Source organism: Charadrius vociferus, unplaced genomic scaffold (genome assembly GCF_000708025.1).
Source record: "Charadrius vociferus isolate BGI_N301 unplaced genomic scaffold, ASM70802v2 scaffold7, whole genome shotgun sequence".
NCBI lineage: Eukaryota > Metazoa > Chordata > Aves > Charadriiformes > Charadriidae > Charadrius > Charadrius vociferus.
The window spans coordinates 8,114,107-8,128,062 of record NW_009649308.1 but is presented as its reverse complement, the minus strand read 5'-3'; the positions used below and the strand labels follow the sequence as shown (position 1 = coordinate 8,128,062).

Sequence of the window (13,956 nt, the reverse complement as noted above, 5' to 3'; positions counted from 1 at the left end):
TTCAGAAATCTGACAGAAGATACATGTTACTTTTGAAGCACAGTTCATACCTTCATGGAAGAAACTCTGCTCTTCCAATATAAATTTTTTTTCCTTTTTATTTCCTACAACTTAAAAAAAAAAAAGACATTTTTCTCTATATGCACAAAATAATCAAACCAGAAATATGTCCTAATCACACCAGTCAGTTCTTTTTCTGACACACTGCAGAGTGCTCCAACTACCACATGGTAGAGTAAAAACTACAATACAAGTCTGTATACTGTCTGAATCTCACCACTGAGGATAAAAAATAGCTAGTCTTAAAAAAGGATGGCATTGTTACAGAGACTGAGATGGACATAGCAATCTAAAATACTTCACTACCATGGAGACAGGCAAAGAAGAGAACAAGATTCACAGCTGCTTATTTTTACATCAACTCTACTGCAAGAAACACAGTTTCAGGAACTGATGAGGGAAAAATAAATATTTATTCTTTCTAACCATGCAAGTCTCTGTTACAAGGTTTCTTTCAGAAAATAAGTCTGACTTCAATTTTTTATGATAGCTGAGAAATCGTAACTAGAATGTTTATGGTAAAACTTCAGGATAATGAAGAGAATTTCAAATGTTTTACCTTCAGCAGTTTAATATCAAGCACTTCCTCTCTTAATATGTATATACTTTCTGTGATAAATAAACCTCAATTTCTTAGAAAGGACGTTTTACAAGACACCCTTGTATCTGATTTTCAAAGAACTGTATCACTAAGTAGATTCAAACATTGTAAAAAGTATCAACATTCAGCTCAGAGCAATTAGCACTCTTAAAATACCTAGTTCACAGCAGACAAGCTCACTACCACAAGTGTTCACGTACTTATCCCATAATCATATTACATTTCACTGTCACACTGGAAATAAAATCCTTTGCCTCGCCGGAGGAAACGGCTATGTTTTATAAACCAAACAATGTCATATTAAATTAGCGGCACGGCTGTGAAGAGTTCCCAGCCTGTGTTTTCCTGCTGGAGCTCCCCAGGTTTTACGTGCTCAGGCTAGCACAGATGTTACCCCCCGCGCCGGCACATTGCAGAGTTCCAGTGTAAACAGGGCAGCACAGATTTTAAATCACACTGGAGCAGGCTTCTGCTTGTTCAAGGCAGAATAACTGAACTTTCCATTTAGAATAAAACACTAAGAAACAACTTCAATGTCCCTCCTTATTCTGTCAGATCGGTTACCTGTTATACTTTCACGTTAGAAACAGGAAGGACAAAAGAATTAACTAGAAATCCACAATGTACAAAAGTAACTATTTTAGAGGGGAAAAGTAAGCTATAAAATACACATTGTCTGATAGGCTGAATTCTGGGCCCAGTTCTGATCATTCCCTTCCCCTTCAACCTCCCTCTCAAAAAAAAGCAGATTTAGAAAAAGGTTGAAGAGGTCAATGAGGATGACCAAAAAAGTATAGAACATCTTCCATACATGGATTGATTTAAGACATTAAGGCTCTTCAATCTGTAAAAGACTGTAGACTAATGAGAGTGAGAGAAAGAGAGAGTACAAAACCATGAGTGGCCTTGAGGAAATGTATAGATAACAAGTCCTAGCTGGGGACAACATTGGGGGTCAGGATGTCCGAGTTGTTCTCACCAGCACAGGACCAGAAGATTCTACAATTGTCCTCAGGCAATAAACTGCAAAGACACTCTAACACGGGCCAATCTGCAAACTGAAATTCACTTCAACCTTGAGGACCCAGATGAAAACAAATGTCAGAAATCCTGTCAATCTACTTTGTAATTGGTCTGCAAGACCATAAATATCATTGTCCATCCCCGTGGGAAATATTTTTGGCATGAGGAATTGCACGGCCAGCACTCCCCTGCATGAGCCCAGATACAAAGGTCACACCACGACACGTGATGGATCAGCAGGGCTCTTATAATTTGGAGACTAATGTACAGGACTGCACTGCTTAACTGCTTATTCCTTCACTGAGACAAGATCTTTAAGGACCTGGAGTCATGGTTGCTCTGAACAAACCCAGGACTGGGCTGCAAATCAGTCTCTTCCACATTCCCTCCTTCTCACCATGCACTAAGAAGAAAAGAGAGCTCTAAATCTGCAGGTCTGGGACAGACTGGAGGGCACGAGGGAAAAGATGATATTTTTTGACCTGTAGTAATTAAAAATTTTCTAAAAGGCATGTGTGCGACCCTGTCATTCAATATTTGATAGAGTTCCCGAGAAATACCTTTTGAGCTCAGTAAACTTTAAGGATCATCATCTCCTTAAATCTGACTGTATTACTCATTTGTGTCAGTGCAGCTGGTAGAAGAGCCTGTATGTAAAAGGACTATTTGGAAGACAATAAGAAGGTAACATTGCATTAGTTTATTCAGAAAACTTCTTTGATAGATAGCAATAGGTAGATATCACAAAGTATTACAATGGCCCTCCACAAATCCCTGTTAATTTTGCTCCCTTTTTAATCACTAAAAGAAAGCATAGCCAAACAAGAGACCCGTTACTGTTAAAAAGGAACTGGGTAGCTGGGAAAAAACAGATCATTTTTCTTAAATTCATTTTTGAAAATCAGAATTTACAAAAAAATTTACTCCTTGACATTGCAATAGCATCTCTAGGTAGAAGTCAAACTCATATGCATGGAAAAAAGGTTAAATATCAATCAAAATGAGATAGTGTTTTGCAGAGATTTTTTAATTGATTTTATCTGTTTCCTAGTGCCAAAATATGACAGGAATAGATACCCAAATTTCATAAGGGTGGGAAAAAATCCAATACTGAAACAAAGACTCCAAAATCCACAAAAGACTGCAGTATCATGAAAGCAAAAGGAACTATGCTAACTTTAATCTGACCTCCCTTTAATACAATCCAATTTCCTAATCTCTATGCGCTGTGTTAACCCCTGATAGTATTTTCACTTCTTGCACTTCAAGCATTACATGTGCTGCAATTATCACAGTAATTTGGAGATAGTAGAGGTTGCCATTATTTAATTTTTTAAGTTCATACGGGAAGAATTGTATTCAAGCCACCTCTTTTACAGTTTGCACGTGTAGATTTCAGCAACCGGCAAGTGCACCGGTACAAAGAGGGGGGAAAAAAGTAAAGGACACAAACCATCAAACGTAAACAGAAAACAGGAAACCAGATAACTGTATTGCTAGATTGAAAACAGTAAGAAAGGAAAAGGTTTTTGTTGTTGTATAATTGTGGGTTTTTAATCCAGCAGTGCCTTTACAGTACATTTGTTATGGATTACTTTTTTTTTTGGGGGGGGGGGGGGGAGAAGAGGTCATGAGATGAGCAGATTTTACTAAATCAACATAACCAGATATTGAGAAAAATCAAACTTCACTATACAGTCCCAAATATATTACTGAGCTAATACCTATAGTAGCAAAAATCTACTATACTAGAACATCTGCAAGCATTTTACCCAGTCTGTCATTATGAGCCATGACTTGCCTAAAATAGAGATCCTAAAAACAGCTGACTAAATACCTAAAATGAGAGACTGTGGTAGATGCTACAGAAAACTCTCACATACTGGCAAGGATGTATATTCGTGTTATGTGACAGCTTCCAAAAGCTTTGAGACCATTGACATAAAATAATTTGCCAGTTGCAGATTTTCTCGTCTGTCTAGTATTTCTTAGTTTCTTTGACTTATACACATGCCACATTCCACCACTAGTTTTAGTAATCATCATTTCAAAAATCAAGACTAGTAAAAAATCTCAAGAGCTATACTCAAAAGATATGCACAATCTATTGTTTGAAAAGGATGCAACTGAAGGGTATAACAGCAATACTGTCGCTGAACTGAAGTAAATTACCTCTTCAAATATCTAAGCCCGGACACCACTGTATTCATTGAATGTTATTGCCTCACTCCATGAGCACTCTAAATAGGGAGAGTTCACCGACCTTTTTTTTTATTTTTTTTATTTTTTTTATAGAATCATAGAATGGTTTAGGTTGGAAGGGACTTTGAAGATCAACTAGTTCCAGCCCCCTGCCCTGGGCAGGGACACCTCCCACCAGCCCAGGTTGCTCCAAGCCCCATCCAACCTGGCCTTGAACACCTCCAGGGATGGGGCAGCCACAGCTTCTTGGGGCAACCTGCGCCAGGGGCTCACCACCCTCACAGTGAAGGATTTCTTCCTAATACCTAATCTAAATCTCCCTTCTTTCAGTTTAAAACCATTCCTCCTCGTCCTGTCGCTCCACTCCCTGATAAAGAGTCCCTCCCCAGCTCTCCTGTAGGCCCCTTTAGGTACTGGAAGGGGCTACAATGTCTCCCCAGAGCCTTCTCCGCTCCAGGCTGAACACCCTCAACTCTCTCAGCCTGTCTTCATAGAAGAGGTGCTCCAGCCCTCTGATCATCTTTATGGCCCTCCTCTGGACTCCTTTAGGTTCTACGACTTGGCTAGATCTCCAGGTATTTTTGATTCCAAAACATTCCAAACCTCTACAAAATATTGCACCTAAGAGCTCCCTTCAGAAGTATTTTAATGACGTTATTTTTCAGTTAGTACACTGAAGCAGAGAGTGCAGTCAGAACTTGTCATGAAAGTCTTAGCCCTGCTGAGACAGAAAAACACATAACACAAAGATCATCTTGTTTGATCAGAAGCAAACTAAAAAGACAAAGTAAGACAATTCAAAAGGTAGAGGGGGAAGAAGAGAACAAGTCACACAACTCTAACCATTCCAGATTAAACATCACACAAACTAACACTTAAAATATCAATGGGAATGCTTACAGATGTCTGAGTAGAGTTGTTTCTGGCAGAATATGCTACAAGATGTTTCTGGCTGAGCTTGCTACAAGTAAAACCACTGCATCTCACATATGCAGTGCAGATTTCATTTACCTTTCAAAGCAGCAGCTTGTCTGTCCTTGAGCCGCCTGTTTGATTTAGTATCACATTGCAGCAGACTGGAAACGTATCCTTCTTTTCAAACATTCCAGTCGTGATCACTTAACCAGGTCATAAATTGATTGTTTTAGCATATCATTTCAAAATGAAAACTTCAAGAGGTTAGATTTTAATTTCTACTTGCAATACTCAGACCAATGTGAAAAATTCATGGAAACTGGATTCATCCAAAACTGGAATGAATTTTAAAACAGAAAAAGAAAAAAAAAAGAGAGAGAAACAGGCTTTGGTCAATCTGCATGCAAATAAAAATTTTCACTCGTTCTTAGGTGTATCAAAGTACCCCCCAGAGCAGAAGAGATTAAAAGGTATGTTTAAAAGACTAAGATACAGTGGTAAGGCAAGGAACATTCAAGCAGCCAGACAATTTAAAAGTTGTAGATGATTTTGTTAATGATCTCTAAAATTAATTTTTTAAGTAAGTTCAAAACAACCACCCTAACATTTATCAGAAAGTAATAGTTTAACAATTCCATCATACAGCTTTGATTCAGCATCTAGGTATGTCAGATGTCAACTGTTTTTGTAAAAGTTATCAATCCAGCCATATCACTTAAAAGCCATCTGTTTGCCTTCTAACAGATACCTTTAAACAAAAAATAACCACACACCATGACTGTGGTTTGACAAGTTCAGACTGCCAAATCTGGAAAGAGAACAGAGATCAAAAGATGTTACATTCTCATTGCTAAATAGCAGCAATTTGAATGTATTGAATATTTTAGCATAAAGATCACATCTGCCATACTGCAGCTGTCAGACAGGTCCAGGGATTAATTAATGTGTCCTGTGGAATTGTTAATCTAGCATTAAGAATACTCATGGTTCAAAGCAACGCTGCTGCAGAGCATTAAGTAATACGACAGTAAAAGTTTCTGTGTTACATAAACCAGACTCAGGGAACAGAAGCAGCTGCCCGTCCCTCCTTCCAACCTCCCCATTTCCCAGTTCTACCCGGGCAGGAGAGAAGTGTAGCAAGTTGCACAATTTCCATCCTCTACAATCTAATGTCTCGTAAATTCCACATGTTCATTGGGCCATTCTAGATTAGCCTCCCCTTCCACAGGCTTAGCTTGTTTACTCAACAAACCCATACTCACCTTCTTCCCTTTTGCAGTCTTAGGTGAAAGATCTCTAGACTTCTCGTATTTTAAGATTAATTATTAACATAAGACTCGGGTCTTTCTATGTGTGCAGTAGCATTACTTATCACATCTTAGAATTAGTATTTCAGAGAAAAAGTGTCACTGAGGTTTTTTTTTCCTTTTTCTCTAATCGCTATCTACACCAGCCCTTCACTAGTAGTGGGTTACTTCCTTCCCCATTCCCAGCTTAGTGCTTTAGCAAAACCTGACAATCAAAAACTTACCTGGGGGTAAAAGAACAACAAAGGCTGAATTTAAAAAAAAAAAATAATTCAAAAGCCCAACTTCTAAAGAAAAAATTAATTTGCACTGAATTTAGATTAACTTACATTTACATCTGTCAGTGACAGTGTGGAAGCTTGCGTGAGTTCACAGTAAGATTCTCATGTGCATAGTCCTACACATTCACTTTTGTTACTTTTCCCCCAAGCATGACGTTTCACATCAGTTTCCTACAGAAGCAAAACCATGGTAGAAAAGTCCTGCTCTACTCGGCCTCGCCAATACCTTTTTCTTGTCACAGTTCACAATTCCTCAATCTGTAGGATTTTACAACAGAAATTTGTCATATTTAAAAACAGCAGGATAATGAGTATCTAATAGCTTTATTATTACAGATAATTTTTGCCAAAGAAACAAAAACAGTAACACAACCCATAAAAAGCTAAGGCTTATAACATCATATTCCTGATAATTTAAGTTGGCATTTCACTAACTACCAAAGTATTAAAATATAAACAATTAAATTCACTTGACACTAATTACTTGACAATCTGAATAAATGTAAATGTTTACCACATCCATCTAAAGCCCTGAGGAAGCGTCAGGAGAAACATGAGGCCCATTACACTCTAGTTCACAGGTTTCAAATTCATCTCACAGAACTTGTTCTCGGTGAACATCAACGCAGTTCAAATTGCTACAGTGAACGTGGCTGATGTACAACCACTGCAGTAAAACTCATCATCTGTGACCAGCAGTGTAAACATTTACAGCAGTGCAGGGAGACAACAAAGAAGGGGTTTTTAGAATGGAAATCACTAGATGAAAGTCATCCAATCCCTAGAATTTATAAGGTGTCCAATATGGGTACTGCTGCTATTTGTTTTAGTCCGCCACTCCACTGAAGTTCCTAAAGGCATCAGGCAGCTGTTCGTGAAACATCAGTTTAAGCTGCTACATGGAATGCTGTGTGGAACTGCTAAATAGATTAAAAAATCCATCCTAAAAATATATTGCAGCCAGCAGTGATACATTACAACACCAGATAGTACACTGAAACAATTATTAATAGCTCCATTCTCAAAAAAAAAAAGGGAAAAAAGGAAAAAAAAACCCAAACAAAACCAAAAGAAACAGGAGAGGAAAAAAGAAGTTTAAAGAAGGCCTGTCTCTCCACAACATGTTGCTCAAACTACGTATGTTACACTTTGATATTTTAAATCTATGACGACCTCATCAAAACAAACCAATATCCGATTACCTAATTATTCACCTGATGGCCTTTAGATAACAACCCTCAGTGTAAATATTAGGGGTAAGAGAAAGTTAACCTTTTTCATCTAGAATTTCCAATCATGCAATCCCTACTCCTTTTTAGAGAGTAAGATTACTTCTTGTCAATTCCCCACTTCTCCCCTAAGAATGCAGGAGAGAGGATTACCAAAGTATGTATTCTATCCTCAAGCACAGCAGGTATTTCCAAATTCTAGTAATTCCAAAACAAAGGCTTAACCTAGAGCTTTAAACTCCAATTCCTCAACTAGAACGTTCAGCAGCAGCATGACATATTAAGGTGATCCCTATCACCTTGACTAAAGCACACGCATTTTCAGCTCAAGACAAAGTGTGTACTGGCCAAATCTTTTCTAAGTTAAAGTTACTTAACTGTAATGTCTTTAAACAAAGAAAACTGTGATTCACACCCTTAAGACACATTTGCTATTCTTTTCATACTAAATTAAAAATTACTACTATTTCTAATTAAGAATCCTTGCCTTGCCTCATACTAATATTTCTCAATTTCTTTACTATGTGCTGGGATTTACTAAAAATAAGCACAATGGCGAAACAAACTATAGTTTAGTGTTAAAATTATCACAGAAAAGCTTTTCCTCAGCTCAGTAAATAATTATTACATTAATTATGGTATCAGTTAAAGCCTCTAAATTTCAGCTGACAGTGTTTTTTAAACACAACAAAATCATTGCTTAAAAATAAATTGTAACAATTAAGAAAAAATTGATGGTTATTGGAACCAAGGGCAGATTAAACCATACAACCAAGCCATGTTTTTTTGAAAGCCAAATTAATAGTTCTGGAGCATCCCAGACCCAGTATAAAGGAGGCGATGATCTATCTCGTGACCTGTCATTTCACATCTCTGCCCCTTGAGCTGCTACCATCCTTCTAGCAGTATAATGCACTCTTTTGCAAGAAATGAGGCTTACCACCATGAAATACCGGTGCTTTCAGTGCTTTCCTTCATCTGCCCCTTTTCACCACAGACTGTGATGAATTTCCTCTCTAGCAATCAGCCTTAAGAGCTAATTTGCAATTGAAAAAAAAAAAAAAAATACTTTTTTTATGCAGATCTAAAAATTGAGCTGCACACATCATAACCTGGTATGTTTATGAGCTGTGATTACGCACATGTTCCACTTAAGTAATGAATTTTATGTCTACCAGACAGCCTTTCAGAGCACTAAAAGGATTGTTGACACCGCTACAGCAATCTTATGCATCTCCTAAATGTACTGATTTGGGAACAAATTGTACTATACTCCAAATATATAGCCTTGTTTTTCTCAGAATTTTTTTACAATCCTTAACATATCAAATTCTACTAAATTTCAGTTTTATCATATCTCCTGAAACGGAGTCCTGTCTTCTGAGGTGCTTTAAAAATTACAAGTTCTGCAGGTAGCAGGACCGGGTTTTGGAATGCAGGAGGTATATACAAAAATTACGTAGATAAGGGAAATACGCACACATACAAAAAGGAAGATTCAGACATTTCCATTTACAGACTTACATTTTGAAAAATGTATACATATTCATAGGAAATTTTGCCTTCACTTTCCCTTCAATTTGCCATCTTGCCCAACAATCTTAATACATTAAGCAGTGAACGAAACTATTGAAAAACATCTTCAATTTAGAACACTGATACCTTTCAAAAACTGAATAACTCAAACTTTTACTTCTAGGCTGTTGCTTATTATTCAGCGCAATTTCTATAAAAATTTACTGAATTTCTGTAATCAAAGGTTCTTCATACTCACTCCCAAATAACAGGATATGAATAACCCTTTGATTTTAATTCAAGGTTTTGAAGAGACAGAATATACACAACCATACACAATTTAACTGGATACTCCCAAATATTACAAAGCATTTATGAGCAGTGTATGCAAATTAAATCCGGATTTGCACTTGAAAAATCACATTTGACCACATAATCAGATTTTTTCCAAGGTTTTTAAAAAAAAAAAAACAAACCCAAAAACAAAAGGAGGAGAGGAGAGCGAGAGAGATAATTAATTAGTTATATGTTGGGATGCATTCCCAAAAGATGCAGAATTCAGTCAAGCTATGTTTATGATGTAAGTTCTGAAAACAGCCCATTGTTTCCAAAAACACAGTAGCCTCTTTTGCAGAGGACAGAAAGGATCCAGGTCTCTAAAGAAGCTAAAACTGGAAATAATGAACACCGGATTTAGTATTTACTGAACTGCAGATGCACTTAGCCCTGTTTTCAGATATGCAAACATCAGATTGAGATCACTGGACAAAACTGCATTCCCCTATATTTCTTTCCTTTGCCTTTTTTCCACCTATCATTTCCCTTTTTAGTTTACTACTCTTTGCTGAAAAAGGTCACTGTTTGAAGTAATCACCCAACAATACAGGGTTTCCTACAAAAACATTTTCTTTATTTCAGACAAATGTCAGTCCTTAACTGTCTTAAGTACAATAATTCAGTGTAGAATTGGAAGACAATTATGACAACTTACCAGCTGAGGGTTTACCACTGAGAAATGATTCTGTAGGAAGAACACTTGCAAATCTCTTCTCAAAACAAACAAAAAAAATACTCAAAAGGATTGACGTCTTGAAAATACAACACTTAGTCCCCTAAACATATGCTGGATTTTTTCCTGCTATGCAAAGGAGAATAGGTTTGCAACACCGTAGTGGAATTAGTGTTTCCCTTTTAGGATACCCTCTTATGCCAGGTTTACAGCGGTACCGTTGGTCCAATCATATCCTCAGTCCTAAAAAAAGAGTGATTTTTTTTCCTATAGAGGTATTCAAATAATTTTTAGTAAGACCACACTTTATATAAAGAGCGAGCTTAGTATGAATTCCTCCATAGACTCCCCTCCTTGCTGCACCACACACTAAATATTGTACTGCACAAAAACACCCCCATCCCCAGCGGAGAGCTGTCAAAGAAACCACAGAAGTTTCCATTTCACCTTTGGCTTTATATATATATACAAATTTAGAAAAATTGAAGTATTTTTCTCTCAATGATGCTGCACTTGATACATCACTGGTGAAGAAAAAATATTGCCCTTCCTCCAAAAACCATGCAATAAGCCAAACCCAAGACTAGGGCTGGAAGCAAGTAGTGCTTTTTCTAGGCAATTCAACTGGGTGGCAGCATGGCAACAAATTCTCGGAATCGGATTAACCATGAGGACTGTCTAGGCAGTTAAATATGTTCATTTGATTGACGCTTCATCCTTGTGATGACATATCTAAATTAGTTCTTCCTACTTATAAAAAAAGATTTGATTTGAGCACAGGTTGGCGTGATAGGCAGAAATTAGACACCTGATCAAAAAAAGACTCATTTGATTTAGAACTCAGTATCCACTATATTACACAGTTTTCTCTGCCCAAATGCACCACGGATGTTCCCATTTTATTTTGTGATTTCATTTCAGTCTTAGGTCTTTTAAAAGCAGGAATTTTGCTTTTATGCAGAGAAAATATGAAGGATAATTTCCAGTTCCAAATATTTTTGGCTCAGAGACCAGAGCCTTTGTTGCTCTGAGGTAAAATAGTCTCAGCTGAAGAAAAGGAAAACGGAAATTGAGTGAAAGAGACCTTTACCAACAGCTACTGTTGACTTCCCTTTGAAGTCATCTTGATTGCTGTAGCATGCGTCAACTCTTCACCACCTACTTTGCTCATCCTAATGTTTAGGTGCAGCAGCAGGACTATATACAAACAACCGCAAGAACGGAAGTGAAGGTTAAATGGTATTTTCATATATTTCATCTTGCCAACCTGTTGCCCTCAGCAAATTCAGGCCAGAAGAAGAATGCTTGCAAGATTCCAACTATATTACTTTTCTGCTGATGGAGGTCATCCACTATCTTTGTATCTCACCTGTTTTCCCAGCTGAAAGCTGTTGGGCTTGCAGCTATTTTCATTCTCTACATTAAGCCCGGGCCCATTTCTAACACATCTGTTTGAGGATGAAGAGGCATAACTTCTGAATTTTGCTGACATACCCATCTTCTCAATTTCACAAATGCTGGAACACCATTTCTAATGAGTAATTAGCATAGTACTATAAAAACAAAATCTTCACAATTGGTCTGAAAGAGATTTAAGAACTGCCCATGCCTGACTACAGAGGTTAAATCTCTGTCTTCCTGTGGGAGAGCATTAATGAATGAGGTAAACAATACTAGCTCCCCTATTTATTTATAACATTAGCTTTTACTGAATACTTATCATAACATCATATTATAATACCATATCAAGACAATTAAACTTCCAAATCCTAATGGTAACATATCTTCCCCTTCTTTGCAGGGAATTAACAGGAAAATTTTCCAGTAAACATTGAATATTGCCAAGAAATGGAATGTATTTTATTTCAATTATTTCAACAGCTCTTGCATACCTTCTACTTCCCTTCATTACCAATACCGACTAATTGATCCCACAGCAATTGTTGCCACTTCATAGGAAGCAAGTGTCCCATGGTGTAAAATACTGAGCTAACATCACATCACTGCTTAGGAATTTACATAACCTACTAATTAAGTTCTGGAACTGTAAGTTAATTGCTGTAAAGGTCTTGAACACTGCTGTAAGAGTTTATGTATCTTGAAATAATACCCATCTCCCTCAAACCTCTGGTACAACCAGAAAAGATGTTTCCATTCCTGTTAGGAAATGCTCACCAGGAGTGAAACCAACAATGTGTTGATCCGACACAGCCCAGATCACTTCTCATTCTGCAAAGGGAGATTAAGAATGGCATTGATCTGATTTTCGTCTGTTACAGATCTTAAGACAGAAGTTGTTACCATGGCAGCTTTTATGAAAGCCTTCTTGACATTCTTCTATTAATTCTGGAGCTTGAATTTTCTAAGTTGTCCAGTGTCGAGGGTATAATATTAGCAAAATGAAACAATATAGTAATTTTTGACATCTCCCACATTCCTTACCAAGCTCAATGAAACGGCCAGTTAAGTACATGCAAAGGACCGTTGATAAACAGAGCTTGTAAGCTTTAGATATTGCAAATCAGCAACTGTTTACGAATGTTTCCATTATCTTGGAAGCTACACAAAATTGCACATTATCATGCATCAACAACCAAGCCACAAGTAATTAAAGCACGTAGTTTATACACAGGTATTAAGCAAGATTGGTTTGTTCACCCCATGTACGAGACATGGGTAATGCTTTTTTCCTTACTATTCAGCTTTGAACATTAGAAAGGTAAATCAACATCACCTGCAAAAAATAAAAAGTACTTTGTTCATCACCTTTGCAAAAGACATTCTCACCCCAAAAAGTCACTTGCTTGAAAAAGCTGCATGTAAATTACACAGCTGCTTTAGCAGTAATCTTGGTTTCATTAAATTTGGTGCAAATTTTACCACTGGTGTCAGTGAAAACAGCATTTTCTATGCTTGAAACAAAGATTAGGTGAAAGCAAGTGGTGAGACAGCCTTAATTTTTTGCATTTTCACCCAGAGCTTTGGACATTAGTCATAGCTACAATCTCACCTTTTCATTTAACTTGGGGTTTTTTTATAGATCTCAATTCAGCTGGTTAAAAACTAAGTCAGTTTTAAAATGTTAATATCAATTCTTGGCATTTATCCTTTTGCTATGCACTTTTGGTCCACAAACCACTATAGAAAAAAACCACCGCTCTGCAAGTAGAAAAACAAAGGCAAACTTCCCGAGCCTTACCTGCATCATAGTGACCACATGGCAGGGATTCAGGAGGTAAATGACAGTCCTGGTGGCAAACTTGAACCCCACCTCCAGCCCAAAGATGAGACAGACCACCACCAGCAGCACGTTCTTGCCCAAGCTCTCCTGCTTCGTCTGGGGCTGCTGCAGCAGGTGACCCTCCAGCTCCCTGCAATGCAGCCGCCTGAGCTTCCACAGGGACAGAAGGATCTCCACGACGCCCACGCTGAGGAAGACCAAACTCTCCAGAAGCTGCTGCTGCCCAGAGAGAAAGGCCGCGCACTCCGGCCCGCCATTGCCAGCGAAGCTGGGGTCCACACCCCCGTACATCCAGTCCAGGAGATTATGGAGGCTGTAACGAGACATGCTGGGACGGTGCCTCTTCTCCTCCCCGTCACTGTCCAGGAACAGGTAGGAGCAAGATGGAATCCAAGCCAAAATGCTGTCGGGCTGACGAAACATGAAACGCAAGGTCGGCCCCTCTGTAGTCCCCCTCCTACCCAAGCTTCAGGAGAAGCACCCCGCTCGGCTCGGGGCAAGGCGAATTTTTGGCTTTCCCTTTCGATGTCAGGACGGGTGCCGCCAGCAGCAGCCTGCCAGAAGGGAGGAGCC

General features: G+C 38.1%; 1 protein-coding gene across 1 annotated transcript in view; it reads right to left on the bottom strand.

Moving 5' to 3' along the window:
- TMEM164 (transmembrane protein 164) overlaps positions 1-13,806 on the bottom strand; it is a 39,662-nt gene extending 25,856 nt beyond the window's left edge. The window contains exon 1 of the mRNA XM_009889296.1: positions 13,342-13,806. Within this exon, the coding sequence (XP_009887598.1) occupies positions 13,342-13,806 (465 nt within the window). The remainder of the gene's footprint in view (positions 1-13,341) is intronic.
- Positions 13,807-13,956: the final 150 nt, after the last annotated feature.